At 37.7% G+C, this 23,402-nt stretch overlaps 1 protein-coding gene, 1 long non-coding RNA gene and 1 pseudogene across 2 annotated transcripts in view; 1 reads left to right on the top strand and 2 right to left on the bottom strand.

Moving 5' to 3' along the window:
* Positions 1-3,814, bottom strand: part of LOC103701795 — a 36,682-nt gene extending 32,868 nt beyond the window's left edge. The window contains exons 1-2 of the mRNA XM_039130588.1: positions 3,775-3,814; positions 3,334-3,377 (exon numbers count right to left, since the gene is read on the bottom strand). Coding sequence (XP_038986516.1) covers positions 3,334-3,377; positions 3,775-3,814 — 84 coding nt within the window. The remainder of the gene's footprint in view (positions 1-3,333; positions 3,378-3,774) is intronic.
* Positions 3,815-6,317: 2,503 nt separating this feature from the next.
* On the bottom strand, positions 6,318-7,226 carry LOC120111922. Its single transcript, XR_005513378.1, has 2 exons — positions 6,936-7,226; positions 6,318-6,615 (listed from the first exon to the last, which is right to left on the bottom strand). It is a non-coding gene; the product is annotated as an uncharacterized LOC120111922 (long non-coding RNA).
* Positions 7,227-11,551: 4,325 nt separating this feature from the next.
* On the top strand, positions 11,552-22,604 carry LOC103699643 (annotated as a pseudogene).
* Positions 22,605-23,402: the final 798 nt, after the last annotated feature.

Raw genomic sequence — 23,402 nt, 5'->3', positions numbered from 1 at the left:
TAATATGAGTCTTTGCCTTCTCCATCATGCGATACAGAAATCCTATCTAAGGTACCTCTCGCTATCCACGGCCCGAAGCACTTCATACAATAGTCTGATAGCCTTCACTATCGCAGTGGCCCACTACCAGAATGTTCGTCTCGTCACCAAGTTTTCGACACTGCTTTCTTCATTGCCAGAGCATATCTACTTTTCTGCCACTCGAGACTAACAAACATTTAACGTATAGCTGCTTTCTTCTCAAGAAAGCTATCAAGTGCAACGTAGTTGGTAGCAAACCTATGACTTTTGATCTCAAAATCTCCCTCCTTACATACCTCCTCATCAGTGAAAGGATCCAGGTATAGTTATAAATATACCTGGTGATGGTTTGGGCTGTCTCCACTGTCTGGTGCACCCTACGAATCTTCGCAATGTCCATCAATATGAGGTCGATACAATGTGCAGCACATGGGATCCAGAAAATATATGGCCACCGCTCCATCAAGACCTCTCCGGTAGCCTTATATTGTGGCCCATTATCAGTGATAATCTGCACAACATTCTCCTCTCCTACCTGATCAATCACCTCCTCCATAAGTTTGAGGATGCACGCGACATCGTACAACTAATCAGAAGTATTAACTGACTTGTGAAAAAAAATTGGGTATCATAGTATATCAAAAAGTTGATAATGCTCCGCCTTATAGGACCGATCCAACCATTACACATCACAGTGGCTCATATGTGGGCCATTTGTTCTTGTAAGAGGCAATACATTTCTCTAGCTCCTTATTACTGTCAAGAAACTCATCGTAGATGTCCTTCGGGCCTGAAAGATTTACACCGAGACCGACAGCCTGTATGGCGCAAATGGCAGACCTGTAGTACGTATTGCCAGCCACATTTGCTGGAATATAGCTAAAGTGGAACTAGAATCCAATAGCTTGCCATATATCCTTCTTCAGCATTAAGGCAACCCTCTGCTGTTTCGAATTTCTACTGAGAAAGGCATGCAGATCTAAATCATGAATTTTTGCTCCTAGTGGAATCTCTCTTGATGACTTTTTTTCTACCAAAAGTCTCCAGCATAAATGCAATCCGGCCATCGCCTCTACTGATGGCCTTCCTAACTAAGGAGGTCCTCCTAAACTCTGGATCGGCCCTGCTGCTCGCAAAACCAAAGTCTGAATCATAGTACGAGGGCCCAAATCGAGCTCTATGCCTAGCCACCTCCTTTTGATGTCACTGATCATCCAGGCTCGCCTGCATGGCAACCTGGATCTGTGCCTCTTCATCATCTGAAACGGACACCTCCTCTGACTCTCTACAGTGATAGGAAGGTGACTCTGTCGCTCGGCGGTCCACCTCCACCTTCTTTTTGGCAATTCTCTCCTTCGCTGCTCTGAAATCAGCGAGGTGCTTATTCATCAGCAACCAAATCTCCTGTGAACATTTTCGGCACATAGATACGTCGGGATAACCACCAGCTAAGTGTTGTTTCAATCTGGTTATCCCTCCTCTTCTAAACTCTTTGTTGCACCAGTTGCACTACCACTGGTGTCGACCCGAAAGTATTTGTCCATGCTCCCAGCCAATATCATGCTCTGAATTCTTTTTTCTTGATGGCTCCATTCCTACACTGGGTCGATCAAGTACGCAATTTATCAATTACTTAAAATTAGCAAAATAGTAATGCAAGGACGATAATTTTTTTAACTTCAAAAAATACATCTGATTTATCTAATACATAAATCTATTTTTTATTTATTTATATATTTTTAATAATTTCTAGTTTAAAAAAATATTTATACATCATAAATTTAAAAAATAAGATTTCTACCTCAGAAATTACTTTTTAATTATGTTATACGTACTACTAATTTTTCATGATTTTTGGTATTCATTATATATTTCAAATTATTTTAATATTTAAAACTAATTTTTAAATAATAATATTTTAAAAAATTAATTTCAGCTCAGATCCATCTAGAACCCAACAATGGATGCTACATATATTTTTTTAGACCCTCGGGCATGCATAAAAGATTACTTATTTTTCAATTTTTTTCAAATTTAGGCCTAAACTACTGTGCGCATGATCGCGTCAAAACTTGAATGAATGGACACTAAATTTTTAATATAGAGTATCTTGCATGCCTCTAAATACGTTTCTGATTTTACAATTTTTTATTTTTATTATTTAAAAAAATATTCTTTTTTAATCCAAAAAATATTTTTAATTTTTAAAGATATATATAATCTAAAAATTAAAAATTTTTATGTCAGCATATACATCATCCATAGATCTATAACATATAAAAAAATCAAGCCCAAATCAAAAAATTTTACATGATCTCCTCTTATTTTGCAATTTTTGAGCTATTTTTTCAAGATCCCTCCAAAAAAAGAAAAAAAAGATTAAAAAAAAAGCACACCTTATTTAGCCTTGGCTCTTCCTTCTGATAGCCTAAATGAATCAATGTTGTTTGTGAATTTTTTTGGAAAGAGTAAGGCTTGGACTGACCGTGGGAAGGCCTTCTTGGGCCTTCCCCTTCAGTGGCGTTATGCTTTTAAAGCCAACGCCCGCCACAGGGCTTGCTGTGGCAATTATTGCCATAGCGGGACTATGGCAATAATGCCACACTCCTTGACTTCGCACTGAGTCCGAGTCGAACCAGACGGAACCATCCAGTTCCCGCTTCCGGCTGGTAGCATTGAGGTTCCGGCCCTTCCGGCCGGTAGCATTGAGGTTTCGGCGCCCTAGGGGCTGGAACCATTTTTCTAGCAAACCAACTCGGTTTGGCACCAGGTCGGTTCGGTTCTACCTGAACCGGGCAGTACGGCCCAGTTCGGCAGACCTTGCTCATGAGTATAGTACCAATACCTAACTGCAGGAAAAAAAAATATAAGATGAAAGTCCATGACAATTCATACTTCTTGTTGGATTTGTGACATGCAAGGTATGCTGAACTAGTACCAGTAAGCGTACCGGTCACCTACCGGACCGGTTCAGATCAGTGTCGAACCAGTCTGCATACGCATTGTGCGCGTTGTGGCGAACCGGTGCGAACTGACTGGTTTGTTCCAATTCCTAGCCGTATCGGACGGAACCGTTTTTTAAGGCCAGACCGGATCGGTCAGAGACTAGACCGGTTCGGTACGGGCTGAACCGGCCAATACGGGCTGGTTCAGCATACATTGGTAACATGCAATATTTTTCTTTTCTTTTCAAAAAATATGTTGGGAATGCTACTGCCAGGCCAACCAGCTGTACCAAGTCCTGTTGGCATTTCATGTAATAGCTCGTGATGAAACAACATAAAAATACAATTAATTTTTATAAGCACTAACCTCCTTTTTCTTTTTACATTTGCTCTTCACCTCAATAAAAGTATCTAGAAAAAAATGAAAGGCTTAATATTAGACTAGAAATATCCAAAATTGAAACATCAGTTATTTTATCCCTACCACATGAAAGTAAGAAAGCCTAATTTGTTTTGCTTGGAGTCCAATGAAAGAACCAGAGCAATAACTTCTTCAAAAAAATCCCCTCGCAACAAAGCACCAGAATGGATCCTTAAATTTGAACGTGCATTGAAAAGGATAAGTCATTAAGTAAAACAAAAGCATATTATATATAAACAGAACCATAAACAATCCATCAAACGTAATGAAGATGAACCCCAACAGAAAAGCGTAATAGAAGTTGAAGGGATAAGATGTATCAACCGAAGCTACTGATGTAGCATTCCAACCAAAACAAATTAGGCTTTCTTACTTTCTTGGGGTTACCTGAATTTAATGTAGTTTTACTAGGATCTAGGCAAGCCATAGTTGTCCTGTATTTTGGGCAGTTCTGCCGCTCCAATAAAAGGTGATTGCATCCACCCTTAAGGTGATTTCTCACAGTAATTAGATTAGAATACTTAAGATGATGGTGGAACATTAAATTTTAATTGATGGTTTGATTGAACAATTATTCTATTTCTATGGGAAGCCTCATACATTTTAAAGAGCGCAAGAGAAAATTTGACAAAGTCATTATAGAAGAAGGAAGGATTTTAAGTACCCATTCCCAAAGATTAGTTGTCCATTTTGAGTCAAAAGAGTGTCAATTGTCATAAATAAGTATGGCTCCAGATGGAGCCTTGAGAAATGACTATGGTGAGCAAAAACCATGAAGCTCATTCTTTCTGATTGATTCAGTTTGTCTCTTCTTTCACTTATATCTTCAAAAACTTTTCCTCTCCTTCAACTTTTTGTTTTGCATTTAAATACTAAAACATGTCATTATTGAGAATTTGATATACAAAAGCAATCCAAATAAATACAAACTATAAAGTGAATTTGATGAATTACTCCAAGTATTGTACATAAACCTAGAATCCTATTGTTTATAAAAACAAAATACCTCTACTTATGCAGCTCTTCCCCTTTCATGAAGTTCAAACTTTTAGCATAATCTTTTTCCCTATTTCATTCGGTAGCACTGATACTTATTGAATAAAATTTTAGACCGTGACATCATTCCTAACTGCTTTTGGCAGAGTAAGTTATACAATTTATCAAATTTCAGATCCTATCTTCATCCCAACTGCTTTTTCCACTCTATTAAGTAACTCAGCCTAGTTCAAATATCATTCATATTCCCTGAAGTCATGTCACTATCATCGACCCTTACTTTTGATCCAATAAGTTTGAAGGTTTACATATTACCCCCAAATGCAGTTCAATAGAGTTAAGAAGCACATTGAGACACTTAGATGTGAACCCACAACCCACATCTATATAGAAGCACCATATGTGATGGATTGCCACTAGTAGCGAAAAAAAGAGAAATAAAAGCACCATTGCTACTAGGGATGGCAAGATGTGTATTTAAAAAATAAATAAATAAAGATGGGTACTAAGGCCATTAAAAGGCTTAAGCTCTAAATCAAGTTGAAAAAGACAGCACCTCTAAAAAGGAGAGCAGAAAGTGCAAAGAGGGCATGGCTACAACTTTGAGAGAAAATAACAATAAGTAATTTACAAATTCAATAACACTTCTTAGACCAGAACCCGCAATTGAACAGCAGAATTAAGAGCCACTCAAGGTTAAAAAGTTGAGTTGGTTTCAGGATATTCATTAGGGGTCAGAGATCTGTACAGGCAACAGTACCAATCAGAAGTAAAGGAATTCCAATGACATCAAGAATTTTGGCTCCAATTTCTCATTTATTTTCATACACAAAATCATTTATAAGGTACCAGTCAACCAACACATTGAAGTAGTTTGACCAACTCCACATGCCACCATTAAAGAGAACAATTGCAAATTGTCAAACACCATGATACATCCTGAAATTTGAAGAACAGAGCATCTCACTTATTACATTATAATGTGTCCACACTTGGCACAAATTTTTCAAAATTTCTACTAAGAAGACTCCTATGCACATGTTATCATCTAAACTCAACCACTGTAACTGTCAAACTTTTTAATAAAGTTTTCAAATGCCTCTAGCTAGTGAAATTTGCATTTCCGGATAACAAAAACTAGTTACTCAGTAAACATAAATAATTTACATTTTCTGTGAGTGTTATTATCATGTATAGTTTGAACACTGTCAAACATTACAGCATAAAACTAGAATCTTGCCAAGGGTAACCAGCACATGCCGTGAAGGCTTCGAATAATTAAAGGCATAATAGATGATGACGTAGGCATTTTGGATATTTAAAATACTTTAGGTTGATGGAATCATGTACGAGCAAAAAATTAGCTTCTGAAAGAAGATATACTAAGAACTAAGTACACAACTCATCAGGACATTATGGAACAACGGTGCTCTGTCTATGAATTCAGTAGCCTTGCCATACAAAAAAGCTACAATGGTCAATGGCCTATCGAAAACAGAAATCCTGTTAAACATGCTTTCATATTCTCGGCTAGGACTTCTCAACATTAATTAAGATCCTATCTCTAGACTCGTAAACCGGATATAAGTTGTTTTTCATAAAAATACCCAAAGAATTCTGTATCCAAGGACAGGGAGTCCATGTTTCGCTTCCACCCGGTTGATAAGGGTTAAAAAACAGCATAATAAAGTGAAAACAAGAAAAGGACCAAAATCAGCAATAGCAGTTAAAAAGGAGCATCAAAATAACCAAAAGAAACTTATCTAGAGCATAATTAAGCGAAAATAAGACAAGTTTCAGCAACAGCAATCAAAGAGGAACACCATAATAACCAAGAGAAACTTATTTGCGCCAAGAACTTGAGTCCCAGTAGTCAACGTTCAAGAAGATAAGAAAACAAAGGGACGAAACATGAAAATCAGAAGAAGAATAAGTGAGCAAAAGGAATGACATAAAAGATAGTTCCTACAATAGATAAAAACGAATTGACTCTCTTTCATCACCAACCCATCCCAAGAACGCAAAAGGACGGCTGTCTTTCCTCCAAGATGCTCTCTTTCTCCTTCCACCACTGCCCAAACCCCTGAAGGGAAGGAGGGCTTTCTTTCCTCCAAGAACCACTCTTTATCCTTCCACCACTCCCCATGCTCAAAAACGGAACAGGAGGGCTTTCTTTCATCCAAGAATTCTCTTTCTCCCACACTCAGTGAAAGAAGGAGGACAAAAGAAACACTACAAAGAAGAAGAAAGCAAAAGGAATGACGTAAGAGAGTTCCTACATTAGATAAAAACCGAAAGTTGTCATAAGAGATAAAATGTCTTAGCCCATTTCCTCTCTTCCATCACCGCCCACTCCCAAGGACGGAAAAAGAGGGCTTTCTTTCTTCCAAGAACCTCTCTTGCTCCTTCCACCACTTCCCATGCCGAAGAACGGAACAAGAGGGCTTTTTTTCATCCAAGAACCCCTCTTTCTGACGAACTACACTCAGTTACGGAAGGAAGGGAGAAAAGGAACTACAAAGAAGAGCAAGAGCGAGGAGAGAAAGGGATACCTTGGGTCATGAGGCGGTTGACGGCATCGTCGGGGTCCATATTACATTCCATGAGCGCGGCGTAGATCTCGTGGTCCGGCAGGTCCACGACCTCCTTCAGTCTCTCCACCATCTCCATCGCCTCGAGAGGGATCGCCGTCGCCGCTGACGAGCCCCCGCCACCGCTCCTCTTCTTGCGCCTGCGGCCCATCTTCGCTTTCTCTTCTTCGAAGCTTTCTCTCCACTCTTTGCTCCTCTCCACCCCCAAGAACCAGAAAGAAAGAAAGAAAGAAAGAAAGAAAGCAAAGAAGAAAGAGAGGTGGTGTGGTGGGTATTTATAGATATAGAGAGAGAGAGAGCCAACAACAAATCACAAACCCTCTTCGCCGCGGCTTTTCTTTTCTTGATGCTCCGCTCTCTTTGCTTTTCCTACAATACAATAACAGAGCAACGAGTAACGACACGAGGGGTCTTTTCGGAGGGGGAACTGGGTACAGGTCTCTTTTATTATTATTTATTTATACACTAGTAATCCGTCCTCCAACGGAAATTAGGATTTTTTTAGGGGTTTTTTATAAATATTCCTTAAAAAATTTAAATTTAAATAAACATCCTCTCAATATCTATATTTATTTCTGTACCCTTATAAAACACTATTTCTATACAAATATCCTAATATAGCGGTTCTTCTAATACTATTAATAAAAACCATATTTATTTTAATTAAAAATAAAATAAAATTTTTAAATAATTTTTTTATTCTCCATCCTGATCGCTTTATAAATATTTTTTTTTACAAATCTACCCATCAAAGATATTCTAATCATTTTAATTTGAAATCGTTAATTTTTTAACGGCAGTATGGATATATATATAAAAATAAGAAAAAAAATAAAATAAAAAAATAAATATTTTACGAGAGTATACATATAAATATCAATTGTGCAAAAATATTTATGTAAAATTCCATTTTTAGAAAGATATTGAAAAAAAAACTTATTTAAGGACCTTATTTAATTTTTTTTACTCTTTTAATGAATTTATTTTTATTATTATTATTATTATTATTATAGTTATTATTATTATTAGTATGGACTGGGGGAGGCAAAGGAGGCCTCCCCAAATTGAAGGGGCAAGAAGAGGCATGAACGCCACCAAGGTGGTAGCCTAGCGGTACTGGGCGGGGATTCTAACCTCATAGTCCCAAATTCGAGTCGCTGCGGCGACGATTGAAATGTGGCTTCGGCCACTGCTTGAACATGAGGTATAGGACCGTTCTTGGACCGCCAGTAGCCGGTGTGGTACCAGGTGTGACGTACTCACACGTGAAACTCGAGCCATAGCCCATAGGGGTAGCTGAGCCGGGCCCACGGGTAGGGAAGGCATGAGTAAAACCGGTCGGGGTACCCAACACACGGCCATTTCTGCCCGCATCGAACATTCTCCTGGCAGGGCGGGAGCCCAGTGGGGGCTGCTACGCGGAGGTGGGTTTGTCCGTTCCTCTTCCTACCCCTTTTTTTAAGTAAAAAAAAAAGAAAAAGAAAAAAAAGAAGAGGCATGAACAATAATAATAAAAGAGTGGGTCGGGCATGGGTCAAAGTGGTCCTAAACTTGCAGTTTTCATGACGCGGTTCTTGTTGTACGTGAACTGGATCGTTCAATGGATATAGTTATTGGATATTACCAGTAATCTGTGTTCTAAATCTGCCCTTACCAAGTTTTAACCAAACTCTCGCCCTTTCTAGTTAACTTCAGAAAAATTGCAATCTTAAGGACAATAATGGATTGGCCGATTGTCTAAGTGTGCATAAGCACATTGCAACCAAAGAACTATTCATGAATATTTAAAATATAAAAAAATGATTTTAAAGTTTATTTTTTCTACAATATAAAATTTCTTGATAGCTGATCCGATCGGAGTATATAATTTTTTTCTCCAGTTGGCTTGAGAGGTGCTGAGGACTCAACTAATAGAAAAATCTAACGTTCATTCAAGCCCAAGTCAGCCTAGCACATTTACAGGCTAGAGTGAGACATTTGGGAAGCCCATGGCTGCCGGTAACAATATACTTAGCCAAACCTTTCCTCACAACGGCAGCATTGGCAAAATCGAAAGACTAATAGATCTAGTTTTGTATCACTTTCGTAACACAGGAATAGGAAAACCCAGCCCAAGGAAATTGATAAGTTGGTTCTTGCTGGTCAATTTATTTATTTGATGAAATCTGGGTCAATTTATTTGACAGAGGTTGAACCCTAGCCCAGTAAGATAACCTGGTTTCAAGTTGGGTTGGCTAGACTTGAAGGCCTGAGCTACCAAACCTAAACCTAAGTTCGTGCAACCCCATGCATCAGCTACTCAAGTATGTAAGTGTTTTAACACATTTAGTCCCATCCAAATTTCAGCGTGGGATGTGAGGGTTCTGGGCACTGGTGTTCTGCCCGTGAGTCAAATTTGGCCGTAGAAGAAGTTAATGCCACCAAAAAAAAAAAAATAATTAATATTTTTTCACGATATTAATCATTGGATCACATCTTACACAGGCCTCAAAGCACTTTGAACTTTTTCACCCATTTGTAATAAAAAAAATTGAAGAGAAGGAGAGTGGACTTAAAATCAAATAATATGTGTTTGCAGGAGCTCATTTGTATTTTTTTTTTCTACTGAGTTCTGAATCTTTACGCATGGCATTACTGTTAAAATATAAGAGGGCTTGTAGACGAGATTTCCATGCCACATCCTAAAATAAGTTATCTTCCAAGCCGACCGTCACCTTTTCCTTATATTTTTGGCCGGACAGTCATCGGGTCTTTTAGCTTTCAGGCCACCATTGTGCACTCCAAGCATAGTCTTGTGATAGAATCCCATATGGGCTTCTTTCCTTTAAACTCCTCGCTTCTTGGTAAAAGGCTTTAATGAAAAATAACTCATGTTACAACTTGAATAAATCATGGGAGGATAAGATAATCATATTATGACTGCATGATTTGATTATCATTGAGATTGTCCGGGAGTGATAATACCTAATCTTATGAAATCGGTTCTGAAGACCTTAATAATACTTTGACACATCGAAGGTGAAAGATATTAATCAATTTGGTATGAGGATTAACGGATGGTGTGCTTTTTGATTTGCAACATGCTCCCACTTATCTGAATACAGAATGATAGATTCAAAATTTAAAATTATAAGAGAAACTGGGACTATACAATTTTATTCAGTTAAGGATCGAAATCAATGAAATTCAAGATAAAGTAGAATGACTCTAAAATCATGAAAATGATTGCAATTAGATTTTACATGAGAATATTTTGGTCCTGACATATAGTTTATAGAAAGATCATGGGTGCCTTTAAATCAACATAATAAAATTCCAACTACATCTTAACAAGTGATGGATGTAAGATAATCACATGATATTCTTGTATGGATAATTTATTATATTCTACTTTTAATTTGAGCTAAGTTAACCATGGATTTGATGGACAATTCAATTAGAAAATTCCAAATCAACTTTTTTTTTAGAAAGATTGACTCTATGCTTCAACGATTCAAAAGATCCTGATTAACTTGCTTCTCATATCAACTACCCTCTCTCGAGCTTTCTAATATTTTTGACAACCTTGTAGAAATCTTCTCCCTCTTTTGATAAACTCATGCATAGCTCTCAAAGTTAGATTATTTATTCAATGGTAGATTTCACCAACAGTTTCAATAACAGCGATAAGAGACTCATGATCAACTCATGAACCTAACTCTGACTTTAAAAGAATTTATTATAAAAATAAAGCTATCAATTTGGTCTAAAGATTATTTGAACGGAGACATAGGCTCTATAGTATTGCAACAAACCGACTCAGTATCTTTATTTACAATTTTTCAAATACAGATGTATATAAACATTTAACTTCTTCAAATAGTTTATCATGATCTTGAAACATCTGGTAAAGAAGAAATCATTCATGATAATTTCTAACAATTTCATCTTTTACGGATACCATAACAATCTAACCTCAAGCCATCAGACCATAAAAAATCTTAGATCACTATTATTAAAGGATTCTCTTTCCTTCAAGATGCCTTTGAATATACTCTACGGCAAATTCTACCTTCTCAACGAGGCATCTCAACTTTCCAATTAATCCAATTCCAAATCTTTTCTATAATTTATTGCTTAATTTTTGGATATTATGGAACTATTTCATAACCCGCACTTTAAATAATTTTTTAGTGAAACCAAATTTTTTTTGCTACCCAACATAATTTTCAGTAAAATCAAAATTGCTATCCCATTCCATATATATACCGAATTTAGGTTTCTAAAATAACTAAGGGGACAAGAGAATGCATAAAAAAATACAATATAACCCATCCATATGGCTCAAGTACATTTTCGTATGTTAACTAATTAACCTTGCTGACATTTCTTGTAAATCTAGGCTTAGTGCACTTACCAGAGGGTCTGAATTTTGAAAACCTTCTATACTTATGTTAAGTGAAACCCTAAAGACCTCAAATAATCTTTTTATTATTATTACTATTATTATTATTATTACTATTATTATTATTTTTCAAATATCAAAAAATTATTCTAAGGCACCCTTTATGTCTTAAATCCTATCTCATTCTCAACAACCAAATTTAAGCCCACTCTCCGTCCTCTCCTCTCGTCTCCTCCCCATTCTTATCCCCACCGACCTTTCCCAGCTCCCTCCCATCCTCCCCATTCCTGTCATCTGTAACCCATTACCGCCTTTTCTCGTTCTCTTTCTCTCTTTCCTTTTCCCGCTTTTGATTCTTGTCATAGTTTTTTTGACGTTATCAATTTTTTTATGAGCAGGTCTCGTCCACCATGGGAGCCAGGGGCAATGCTGTGAGGGTCTTTGCTCTGTTTTCGATCCTCTTGTTTTGTTGGGATTTTCCGGTCTCGGCCGATGGAGTGGTCTGGATCGGGCTCAAGGAGAGGCGGTTGGACCAGAATAGCCGGCTAGCGGCCCGGCTCGCGGACATGGAGGAGGGGACGGCGCTCAAGAACTACATGAACGCTCGGTACTTCGGCGAGATCGAGCTCGGGTCGCCGCGGCTTGCTAATGTTCAGGCACCTATCAGCAGAAGGGTTTGCCTCTCCTTGCTAATGTTCTTTATTTTTCTTTTTGACTGGTTTTGTTCTTGGGACTAGTGGCTGGTTAGGAATTACATACTTTTTCTTAGTATTGTTATCTAATTGATTAATATTTGCGGATACTGGGGAAGGAAAATGTAAGATCGCCTTCGGACTTTTAAGGATGGTGTGTATATGGACAAAAAAAAACCAACATTTGGATGTAGTTTGCTTGCTGGAGAATTGGGTAGATTTTTATGTCAATTATAGGAAAGAGATGCATGGGAAAAGAAACAAAAGTAGGCTGTCAGGTTCATCCATGTCGCTTTTGGTTTAAAGCGGTCAATTTCGGTTGGAATTGACTGAAACTAACTGACACCTGATCAGATCCACTTAAAATCCCAATATCTGTGTCAGTTTTGGACTCAGTGAAAACAAACCCATCTTACTTGAAACAATAAACCATTGGAAAAAGATTAATTAGCCTTTCTGTTAAAGCAATGCCTTCTAAGCCTTTTTGAGATAAAGCTTGAACTTAATCTTGCGAAAACAAGTTTCGAAGGCTTAATCTATCGCTAGTAAGAAAGATCTGAACTGCTAAACTTAAGAAAATGAAGACAAAAAAATCCAAACTGAGGCTTATGAGAACTCCAATCACTTTTCAGTTAGACTTCATCTGAGAGCTATCCATTCCGGCTGCCAATTTTTCAGACATTATTCTAGGGGAGGATGTCTGATCAGAGACACAATTATTAGAGATTTAGTTTGGATTCTTGGGGCATAAGTTCACAACATTAACTCACAAATGTGTAACATGTTTATGGATCCCAAATGTTATGATATAGAGGAGTTTCTAGTACCAATTCTTGATATTTAACTGAAAGTTCATTGAAACCAAGGTTTCAAACCGCGTGAGGGTTAATAAAGAATGAATGAGTTCCCATATCTTTCCTTACCGGAAAGTCAAAGATCCCCTATTTCATTCTCCCGAAAAACGAAGGTCGAAATCCCTCTCTTTGTCACCCCGAGGAAGACCACTTTTATCGTATATAAACAAAAAGTAATTTCCTTCCCTGACTCGCTCGGACACCTCGCTCAAACACCTACTTCCAGATTAGATGGACGTTACCCCCCTGCCCCCGATGCGCAATCACTCTCGGTCACCGCTACGGGAATGACGAATCTTCCTCTCCAACTTTCTTCTATAGGGCCTTGGTCAAAACATCAGTAGTTGGAGTGCCAAAGACGACCTTACTTAAGGGGTAGGGAGAACTCTTTCCTTCTCTTCTGCTAGCAAGGGTGGCCCATACAGTTTTTAGCTCTCCACGTCTATCCCGGAGTACATCCGCATGTACGGAGGTGAATCTAGCCTAAAAGCTAATCGTTAGATATTCGCAAGCAAGAAAATTGGGAATGGTCCGTATCGCAAAGTCAGCTTCAACTTCACAGGCAGCTTGCTTGCTTGATAGAGTGTGGTGTGCCCTGTCAGTCTGGTGTAGTTGACTCGACCCGCAGCTTCTAGCTCTTGAAGTCAAGTCCAAGTGAAGTCAAAGCTGGTACTTCCGACTGCCTCCATGCAGAGAAGAGAGAAGTCGGTTCTCCCCCTGCTTCGCTCTCCCCCTCGGGGGGAATGGAGTAGTTTAGTCTGACAGTAGAGTCGAGGAAGCTTCCGTAGCTATTCTGTGGCGCCCCTACTCTTGAAATTCAAGCTTGCCGTCGAATACCTAGTACCAGTTTTTCCATAACAGTATGGTGCCAGGTACTGATACATGATAGGGACTGCATCTCATGTCAGTACACTTTGTACCGGTGTCTGAAACCTAGCAGACCGGTATGGTACTGTTTGTACCATTTTGTTCAGGCGTATTTGAAACCTTGATCGAAACATCGCAGTCTAAGTTCGAACCATTAACATAACATATTACCTTCCTATTTAACTCTCTCTCTCTCTCTCCCCCTCTCTCTCTCACTCTCTTCACATATATATGGGTAAGTTGTAGCTTTGGGCATGCTTTCACCACTTTTGATCTTTGCATGTAGCATAAAATGAACATGTCCAATGGTATTCTTTTATTTTCTTAGGCATTCTGCCCTATTCTTGCATGTCTTATACATGATGGAATCTTATGTTGGCTTGTGAGTGAATATTTCTTTATCATACTATGCACTATTTTTTGTTTCATTACCGGTTCTCACAAGATTCTCTTTTTGATTTATTATTTTTTTTAAAGAGCATTTTGATGTTATTTCTTTTGATCCTTTCAGCAGGGAGGTCTGCGTATATTCACTATGGGACCGGATCAGTAGCAGGTTTCTTAAGCCAAGATCATGCTACAGTTGGTGACCTTACCATCAAGAATCAGGTTGGAATTTATTTGAAACTGCTTCATATATTCTGTATTTCTCACTTTGTATATATTTTATGGAGTGCATATACTCATATCAAAGCTTTTCCTCAGGTTTTTATTGAAGCCACTAGGGAGCCGACTGTCACAAATGGCGGCAAAATTTGATGGAATACTTGGACTTGGATTTAAAGAAATCTCAGTTGGAAATTTGGTGCCCATATGGTATGCAATCCTAACTTGAGTATTGATACTTATTTGGTTGTTAAGTCATTTTCTTTTTCAGTGCTTGTTTAAAAATCTTTGTTCTTAGTTCAGTTAGATCGACAATAATTGGTCAAAATAAAACATGATAATTCAATATTTTGGGGAAAAAGAGAAAAGCAGGGCAATGGCGAAATGTATCTAAGACCATTATCTTATTAACCTGTGATAGGAAATCCCATGGAAGTTAAACTCGCAGGGCAGTTAGAAATATATTAATTGTTTTGGATGGTTGCAGGCTGAAACATGCCAAAGCCTTGAAAAATTTTAAATTTGGCAAATAAAGTTTCAGAAAAATCTTTAGGCATATCGGGCAAAACAAATGAATGAGAATAATGAGGTATTTGAGTATTAGATTGACCATATATGTGTTTTGCGGCTACTTGATTCTGTCTAAGTTGGAAGATCACTAATCATGACCATCAAGCCTTGTCCCAACTATTTGGACCAACTTTATAGGTCCTCATTTGTCAGTTATTCTTATACCTATGATGTTGTTTCAAGCTTCTCTACCCCTGCCCACTTCTTTGTGTAATTGAGTTATATAACGGTGCATTATATGAAACAGGGATACCACAGTATCATGATTTCTTTGGATTCCTCTCATGGTTTGACATGCTTGTTATACCATCAACCTGACATTAACCATCCATATTTTTACATTTGGCTTGGTATCAGCATCAAGGTCAAATGCAAGTATAAATATTAAATACAAAAAATCTATAGATGTAATAATGGATGATAGCTTCTAATACTTATGGAGTAATGGTGCATATTACCCATAACCCCAACTTTAGTTTCTTACATCCAAGGAATTCCAATTTTGATTAACATATGAACCAAGCATGACTGGTATGGTTTTGCCGGAAACTGATGTGCTAGAACTTAATCTTTAGTGGACAAGAGGTCACTAAGAAAGCATGGGAAAGAAGAAACTTGAAAATTTTGAAAAGAGGATGTCAGCCGATAATAGACATGCAAGTGACATACATCTACTGAAATTATGACATAATCGAAGGAAATCTTTATGAGAGAAATCTGAAAGAACAAATGTGAAGTTCCCCTTAGGCTTGAATAATAGTATTTGTGCTTCGATTTACTCCAAATCATATTTTATCTCAGTTGGAATCCATGTCAATTAGGTTTATTTTAGCCTCTCCATGAGGCAGCCATGAGATATGAGATGCATGAAACCAGGCCTGGATTGACATCTCTCTTTTAGGTGGATTTAACTGTTCGTTGATAGAAAATGTAGATATTTTGTCGTGAGAATGTGATTAACATACAAAACTCTAAACTGATTTAGCCTCCCTTTTAGCTTTGATTATGTAAAATTTGATATTTTCATCCTGAAAAAAATTGTAAACTCTGTCATCAGTCAATGTTTGGTCAAACTGCATAGTGCTAGATAAATATTAAATCACCAATTTGTTAAAAAAAGTTCTAATTGACTGAAAGGTTTGATTTCCAGAAAAAAAGAATTTCAGTTGGAACGGTTGTCTATTCAATGATGATAGCCTGCAGAATTGTTGATTAATAGTGGACTTTAAGCTGCCTTAAAGAGACCAATTATTCATGCCAAGGGGGCATGTTGTCATATAATCCTTATCATGGAACTGCTATTTTGGAGTGCTAAGGCTTGACAAGCCCTCTTGTGCGTCAAAGTTCTAACAATACTATATGTTTCTTTGTTTTGTTATCATTTTTATTTTTGTTGTTTGGTGCGGAGGGATTGACATTTAGATATTTGTAAATGCTCCATGAACAATAATGAGAGAATCAGAGATATAAGTCTGCCTGCTTGTACCATTTAACTGGGATAACATTGTCAACCAGAGTCTTGTTAAAGAACCCGTCTTCTCGTTCTGGTTTAACCGGAAGACTGAGGATGGGAGGGAGGTGAAACTGTGTTTGGAGGGACTGACCCAAAGCCTTATAAGGGTGAACACGCATATGTCCCTGTAACTCAGAAAGGCTACTGGCAGGTTTGATCCCTAAATTTTTTCATTAGTACATGATTTGTCATATTTTATCCAATTCCTAAATAATTTTCATTAGTATATAATTTTTCATATTTTACCCACTATCCACTTTGTTTAACTTCTGTATTTCAATTTTTTTTTTTGTTGCAGTTTGAAATTGGAGATGTCCTTGTTGGTGGTCAAAAAACTGGTAGTTCATGCTAATTCTCTGATATGCTATTTTTTCTGCTTTCATGCATGTTCTCTAGTTAGATGTTCTCTTACACCTCCTGATTATCTTACAACTTGAGATCTTCAGGATTCTGTGCTAAAGGATGTCAAGGAATTGCAGATTCTGGAACTTCTTTGATTGCTGGTCCAACAGTGTGTGCCTATGTTTGGTGGTTATTCAACTGATTAGCCTTCTTTTCTCTCTTTCAGTTCTTTTCTTTATGCTTTTTGGTCTTCATGCAAGCATTGATATGTATAACCTGCTTAATATGGCCATGAAAAAGGACACGTCTGTGATTTATTTTTTATTTAAAATTTACACTTTCATTGCAAGAGCCAAGTTTTGTTCATTCCTTACATCATTTAGTACTCTAGACTTCATGATTCACGAAAATATGATGGTTGGACTTTGTACAAGTTAGCTTTCCTTTGGCCAGTGACCTCATTAAGGTACAAGGGGATGTAACTTATTTAAGGCTAGAATGTTTCCAGGCCTATCGCTCGAAACACAATTACCCATGTGATTAATAGCAGTGATTAGATGTGAAACATGTATGCTTTCTGCCTCTAGGATGACAATATAGTACATAGCTATTGATATCTGTCTTTCTGCCTGTCTGTCTTTCTTAGTGAGTGTGTTTGCATATGTCTAGTAATGCACAATAACATGACAGACAGACAGATATATAAATTGTCTTTATAATATATTCACCTTTGGTTGTTGAGAAATGCAATAACATAATGATATTTTCTGTCAAAATCTGGTGATATATGGCTTCTGCTAGGGTGATTTGACTTGTTACTATAAAAATTTCAGCAGCAATGACATTTCATCACCAATGATGCATTTAACTTGTTCTGTGCCATGAATTTATCAAAACATTTCTATCGTGTTCATAGCGGGCACGGCTTTATTTGTTAAAAATATGGTCACTTGATACTTGCATTAATGCTCTTGGGTCAAAGTGATGGACCATGATCATAAAGAAAATAGTAAGATTCTGAGCTATTTGATACAATTTTAGAATGCTGCATGTATCTACTAGGGTTATGTTTATACTACTAGTCATTGCCCTCTAAGAAGTCCTTTGTATGTCCGCTCTTACATACTCTTTTAAAGCACCACAATATTTTCTGATGCTACATGGTCACACAAGCATTTGACATTGATTTGGCAATGGTGAACATTCGTACTTCTTAAAATCTTCTGAACAAAGCCATTGTTGAGACAAGGATAAGGAGTGATATTGAAAGTCTGAAACGAGAGTACAGAAAGTTCAATAGAGTGTTGAAAATTTCAGAGAGAAAATTCAATAGAATTTTGGAGGATAGCAGAGATAACAAGCAATATTTTTCAAAATTTATGCTAAAAATTGTGTCTTTTTCCAGTAGATAACTAGTTCAGATACTTCTTGAGTAAAGTGACAACAGAAACTCTTCTTTTACATATTTCTGCCTTCTATTGATTGGTTGTATCATGGTTATGCTGTCGTTAGCTTTCATATCACTGTATTTGTGTTTCCATTACATCTCCATGCTGATGTGTAATTGGATCAAAAGGTCATCATTCGGCCTTGGCACTGTCTTTGTAATTAGCAATGATAGATCATCTCTTAATTGTGATCCTCTGTAACTTATTCTTTGCAGACCATCTTTGCAGAGGTTAATCAAAAAATTGGAGCTGCTGGTGTTGCTACCCAACAAGGCAAAGCAGTGGTCGCACAATATGGGGGAAAGATTATGAAAATGCTGATGGAAAAGGTCTTTTCTGATATTTACGGTTATGTAAAATGTTTTAGACTGATATCATCATACTCATGTACAGCTGTATTTGTACCCTACAAGGTTGATACTTTTTTTGTTAAAAAAAATTTGCAGGAAGAGCTTGCACAAATTTGTTCTCAAATTGGGCTGTGTGCCTTTGATGGGACTCGTGGAGTTAGGTTAGAAGTCAATCATCAACATAATCTTTGTTTATCTTTCTTTCAGCATATATGTTTTTTATTATATTATTTACGCAAATGTTTTCACTTTTTTGCTTCACTTATATATGTTTACACAGTATGGGCATCAAGAGTGTGGTGAATGGCAGAAGAGACAGATTAACCGGGGGTCTGGGAGATGGTATGTGCTCATATTGTGAGATGGCAAAATCAGTGAGGTAAGTTGCTTTCCAAAAGGTGATGTAACTAAGAGTTTCTTTTTTATTTTTATTTTCATTATCTTGAATTGCATTGCAGCTATGTGAGCGTCTGCCTAGCCCCATGAGGGAATCAGCTGTAGACTGTAGTAGCCTCGCATCCTTGCCTGTTGTTTCTTTCACTATTGGTGGTAAGAGATTTGACTTGAAACCAGAGCAGGTACATTGTGATTTATCACCTGTTCTTTTCAATAAACTTTTAGTTTTTGCTCGTTTTGAAAAATATGACAGTCACAGGCATTTTACCATCATTTTGATAGCTGTATTTATCACCTAGTAATTTTAAATCTATTTTGTTTGACAAGTAAAATGGTGTTGAAGTTGCATCTTAATAAGACAACAACCAGACCATACTTTTGCTTTTTGATGGACTTTTGGATTTTTGTGCTTTTTTCTTTTATCACTAAAACACCATGATTAAGTATTTAATTTTCACTTTATCATGGTGTAGTTCAAATTTCTTGAAAGCACTTGTTATTTTGGAAAGATTTGCTGCTTTCTTGTCTTTGGGCTGGGATTGTTCCAAGAAAATTTTTATGAAGTCTGCAGCAAAAGAAAAGAAAAATATGCTCTTTGATATTGAAAACCAAAGGTTCTTTGCAGGGTCGTTGGAACCGTCCCGAACCGGACGGTTAGGAGCGTACCAAGCCATATCGGTGGCGGACTGGGACGGTTTCGGCAATTGAAATGAAAGCCGTGGACGGAGGGGGAGAAGAAGGAAAGAGAGGAAGAGAAAAGAAAAGAGAGAGAGCGGGAGAGGAAGAAAGAGAGAGGGAGGTGGAGGCTGGCGAGTCACATGGAGGAGGGGCTCTGCCCTGGGTCCCTTTATTTTGTTCAAAATACGAGTCCCAGATTGGGCCCCGACTTCACTTAAAAATCGCGAAATAAAAAAAAGGTCCCACTGTTTTGAACAAAATAGGGGACTCGAGGCGGAGCCCCTCCTCCACCTCCTCCGCGCGGCTCGCCGGCCTCCACCACCCTCCTCTCTCCCTCCTTCTCTCCCCCTTGTCCCTCTCTCTCTTCCTCTTCTCCCTCCCGTTCTCACTCTCCCCCGCTTCCTCTACTGTATCGGTATGGACCCAGTAAGGAACAGTACGGGGGCGTACCGACCCGTGCCGCTGGGCAACCGGTCCGAGCCCCAGTTCCGGCACAACAGATCTTGGTTTTTTGTTTATGTTATCTAGGCTAGACGGTACTGTTTACTGTTTAGTTTATGGATCAAATATAACAAAACACTAAAATACTATTTCAGTTGACTTTATGTTTATTTGTCATAATTTGGATAGAACACGATCTACATTCATGTTATTTTATCAAGATGAAACAATGTGTCATGCTGCTCGACCACCCATCCTTTTGTTGAGAGGTTATTGGATACTGGAGAAGGGATTGCTACCGGAAATTCTCTATGAGGTCCTACTTTGGGATTTATAAATCTATTAGAACCTGATGGCCCCTTGTAAGTGCCAGGCCTTTGCTTGACTTGTGAAGTAGTGATAGTGAATGTCCTTACCAATGAAGTCTTAAAGGGGGCTTGCGACACTGATGCAGTCTATTGCATGTTATTTTGATAAGACCATCTTTATCTTTTGAATAAGTCCTTCAATAAGTTGGATTCAGGGTGAAATGGATGGTTTCTGCTCGAAGTGAAACCACTGGACCCTCATTTTGACAACTTTGATGAAGTGGGGCTGCCAAGGGATAAAAAAAGGAATTTGAAGTATTTGGTTTTATTTGCTTAAGAAGAAAGCATTTTTAGTTTTATTAATCCTTTTGTCATGTAAGATTGGTCTAGGTAGGGTGCAGCGGCTTGTTAAGCAGATCTGCAAGAAGAAAAATGAACGGGAGAAGTTTGGCAAAATAGATGGTTAGTTGGTTTCTGGAATCCTTATAATGGAGGTAGGCGGGTTCAAGTTTTAACCTGGCCTATGACGCCTATAGGTCAATGCTCATGTGGGTAGACTATGGGATTAGAGAATGCAACTTAACTGTCCAGAGCCTAGGACATTGTTGTAGGCATCATATGCACCACAAAAAAAATTGATGCATTAACAAAAAAAAAAGAAAATGCTTAATCTTAATCATATGAATGTAGGATTCCTTCTTTATATGATACCCAACATATTTATTCTGTTTAAATTCTTATGTAAAAGATGAACTTTATGAAGAATGTTATGGATGATATGTAATCACAAAGCTTCCATGTTACTATTGAAGTATCAACATGGATATTTGAGAATTATCTGGGTGACCTTTGTTAGCCTTCACATCAGATGGAGGGAGTAAATATTAAAGTCTGGCTCAAGATTCAACCCTAGTGAAAGATTTCAGCTACTTGTGTTGGATACATCCTCAAGGACTGCGATCTTCTATGGTTGCTATTGGTCATCATGGTTATTAGTCAACTCAAAGTATCTTAACACTCAAAAGATGAAGTGCCAAGTGTTGGCACATTTTATGGATGCTAGAACAACACTTTAAAGTGCAGTGTTCATCCATGTCTTCTCGTGTCCTGCATGCTGACACTTACAAGAGAGCTTTAGATAATTTTGAGTGTTCCATAGACCATGATTTCAGCTGACAAGCAGCTTGGGGAGATTTACAATAGGGGTATGCATGACATGATGACATGGCCTAAGTCATGCTTTACTATTAGCATAAAGAACAGTAACTGTTGGATCTTTGATTGCCAAAAAAGGAAAATTAATAAACTTTTTTAAAAAATTAACTGAGTTGAATAATTGCCTCATGCTAGTTGTACATGTGATTAGCTTCATACATGAAGATGCTTTCCTACTAAAATCCAAGTACAATTCAAATCTCAAGCATCTTATGATTGTTTTGGCTTAAGATGGCTATGTTTCTTGAAGGGAATATTCATAGATTAAAAACTATGGCGTTTGTTGAACACCCCTTTTTTTTTTAAATGAGGTTTTCCCCCAGATTGGCAATTTATATATTGTGTTATAACAGCATCCCCTTTAATGAACACCATATTGAGATGCGTGTGATGATGACCAACATAATTTTGGTTATTCTGCCATGAATAGCTTGTAACAATATGTTTCTTATCATTTTTCTGGTCTATCTTATTGGGTGCATGGTACATTCTTAAAGTCAGCGATGGAAGTTCAGCACAGTGCATCAGTGGATTTACAGCCTTGGATGTACCTCAGGGTCCCCTTTGGTATGAATAGCCATTGCTTCACCGTCTCTCATTGCTTGTAGGCTGTAGGTTGGTTTCTCATGCAAGTACTGTAAATGCTGCAGGATATTGGGTGATGTCTTCATGGGAGTATATCACAGTTTTTGACTATGGCCCGCTGAGAGTTGGATTTGCTGAATCAGCATAGAGATGAGGGGTTTACTCTTTCATACAGTAGAACTTTGTTTTTATGTGTTATAAAGTCATCCCATGCATGTAAATATTCTGGTCTAGGATATGGTTTGTGATTCGAACCTGCACTTTGATGTTTAAATCCTTTGCTAGTTGATCGGTACTTGGGTAAAGCTCTGTTTTCCTGCATATATATAGCAGGAAGTATGCACATATTAGCTTTGTCTTTTATTCCTGCGATTATGGGTTTCTAGTGTGTCACTAAAGGAGACTTTTCGAAGCTCCCAAACATTCACTCAACTTGCTTGCTGGTCATTTGCATCACAAGAAGGCATTGTTTCATTTTGAACTTGAAAGAAGGCTACCCTAAAGGGTTATCTTACTTCACCATCTTCAGCACTAACGCATCGGATTCTATCAGTATTTCACCAGCTAATGCAGGCTATTAGCTACATGTTCAATTTCTACCATGCTACCGGATGTGTCCACTAACAAGTGGTCCATTTCACAACTTGTTGCATCGCAGATCCAATAAATCCACTAATTATCTTGATTATGAAACTCAGATAAGTTTGTTGGATGCGAAATGCAACATTTGGCTGGTATTTGAATTAAAAAAATACCAACTACTTTCAGATGAGGGATTTGATCGAGTGACTATGATTATAACGGAAGTAGCTTATTAGTCATAGATCAAAAGTGCGTATCTATAATATGAATTGTGCCTGTATCATTCGTGCGGGCATGTAACTGCGGCACATCATTAGACGGTGGCTTGTACTGAAATGTGAACCATGTTGAAAGACCGAAGTAGACGAGGATGAACCATAAAGGACTATGATCTTGCAATTCATTTAGACTGAAAGAGATTCCTTGTCATCACATCAATGGCGAAGTAAAATTCTTATTCCCATTCCTCAGTTATTTGCAATTGCTTACATGCCCTATCTTCCATTGCCGAAGATATGTGATGATTTTATTGGGTGTATTTGTACATGCACTGTATGGAGTATTTGTTTTCAACCAAAAAAAAAAAAAAGAGAAAAA

The sequence above is a fragment of the Phoenix dactylifera genome, chromosome 9, assembly GCF_009389715.1.
Source record: "Phoenix dactylifera cultivar Barhee BC4 chromosome 9, palm_55x_up_171113_PBpolish2nd_filt_p, whole genome shotgun sequence".
Taxonomy (NCBI): domain Eukaryota; kingdom Viridiplantae; phylum Streptophyta; class Magnoliopsida; order Arecales; family Arecaceae; genus Phoenix; species Phoenix dactylifera.
This window is presented reverse-complemented; position numbering and strand designations above follow the sequence as displayed.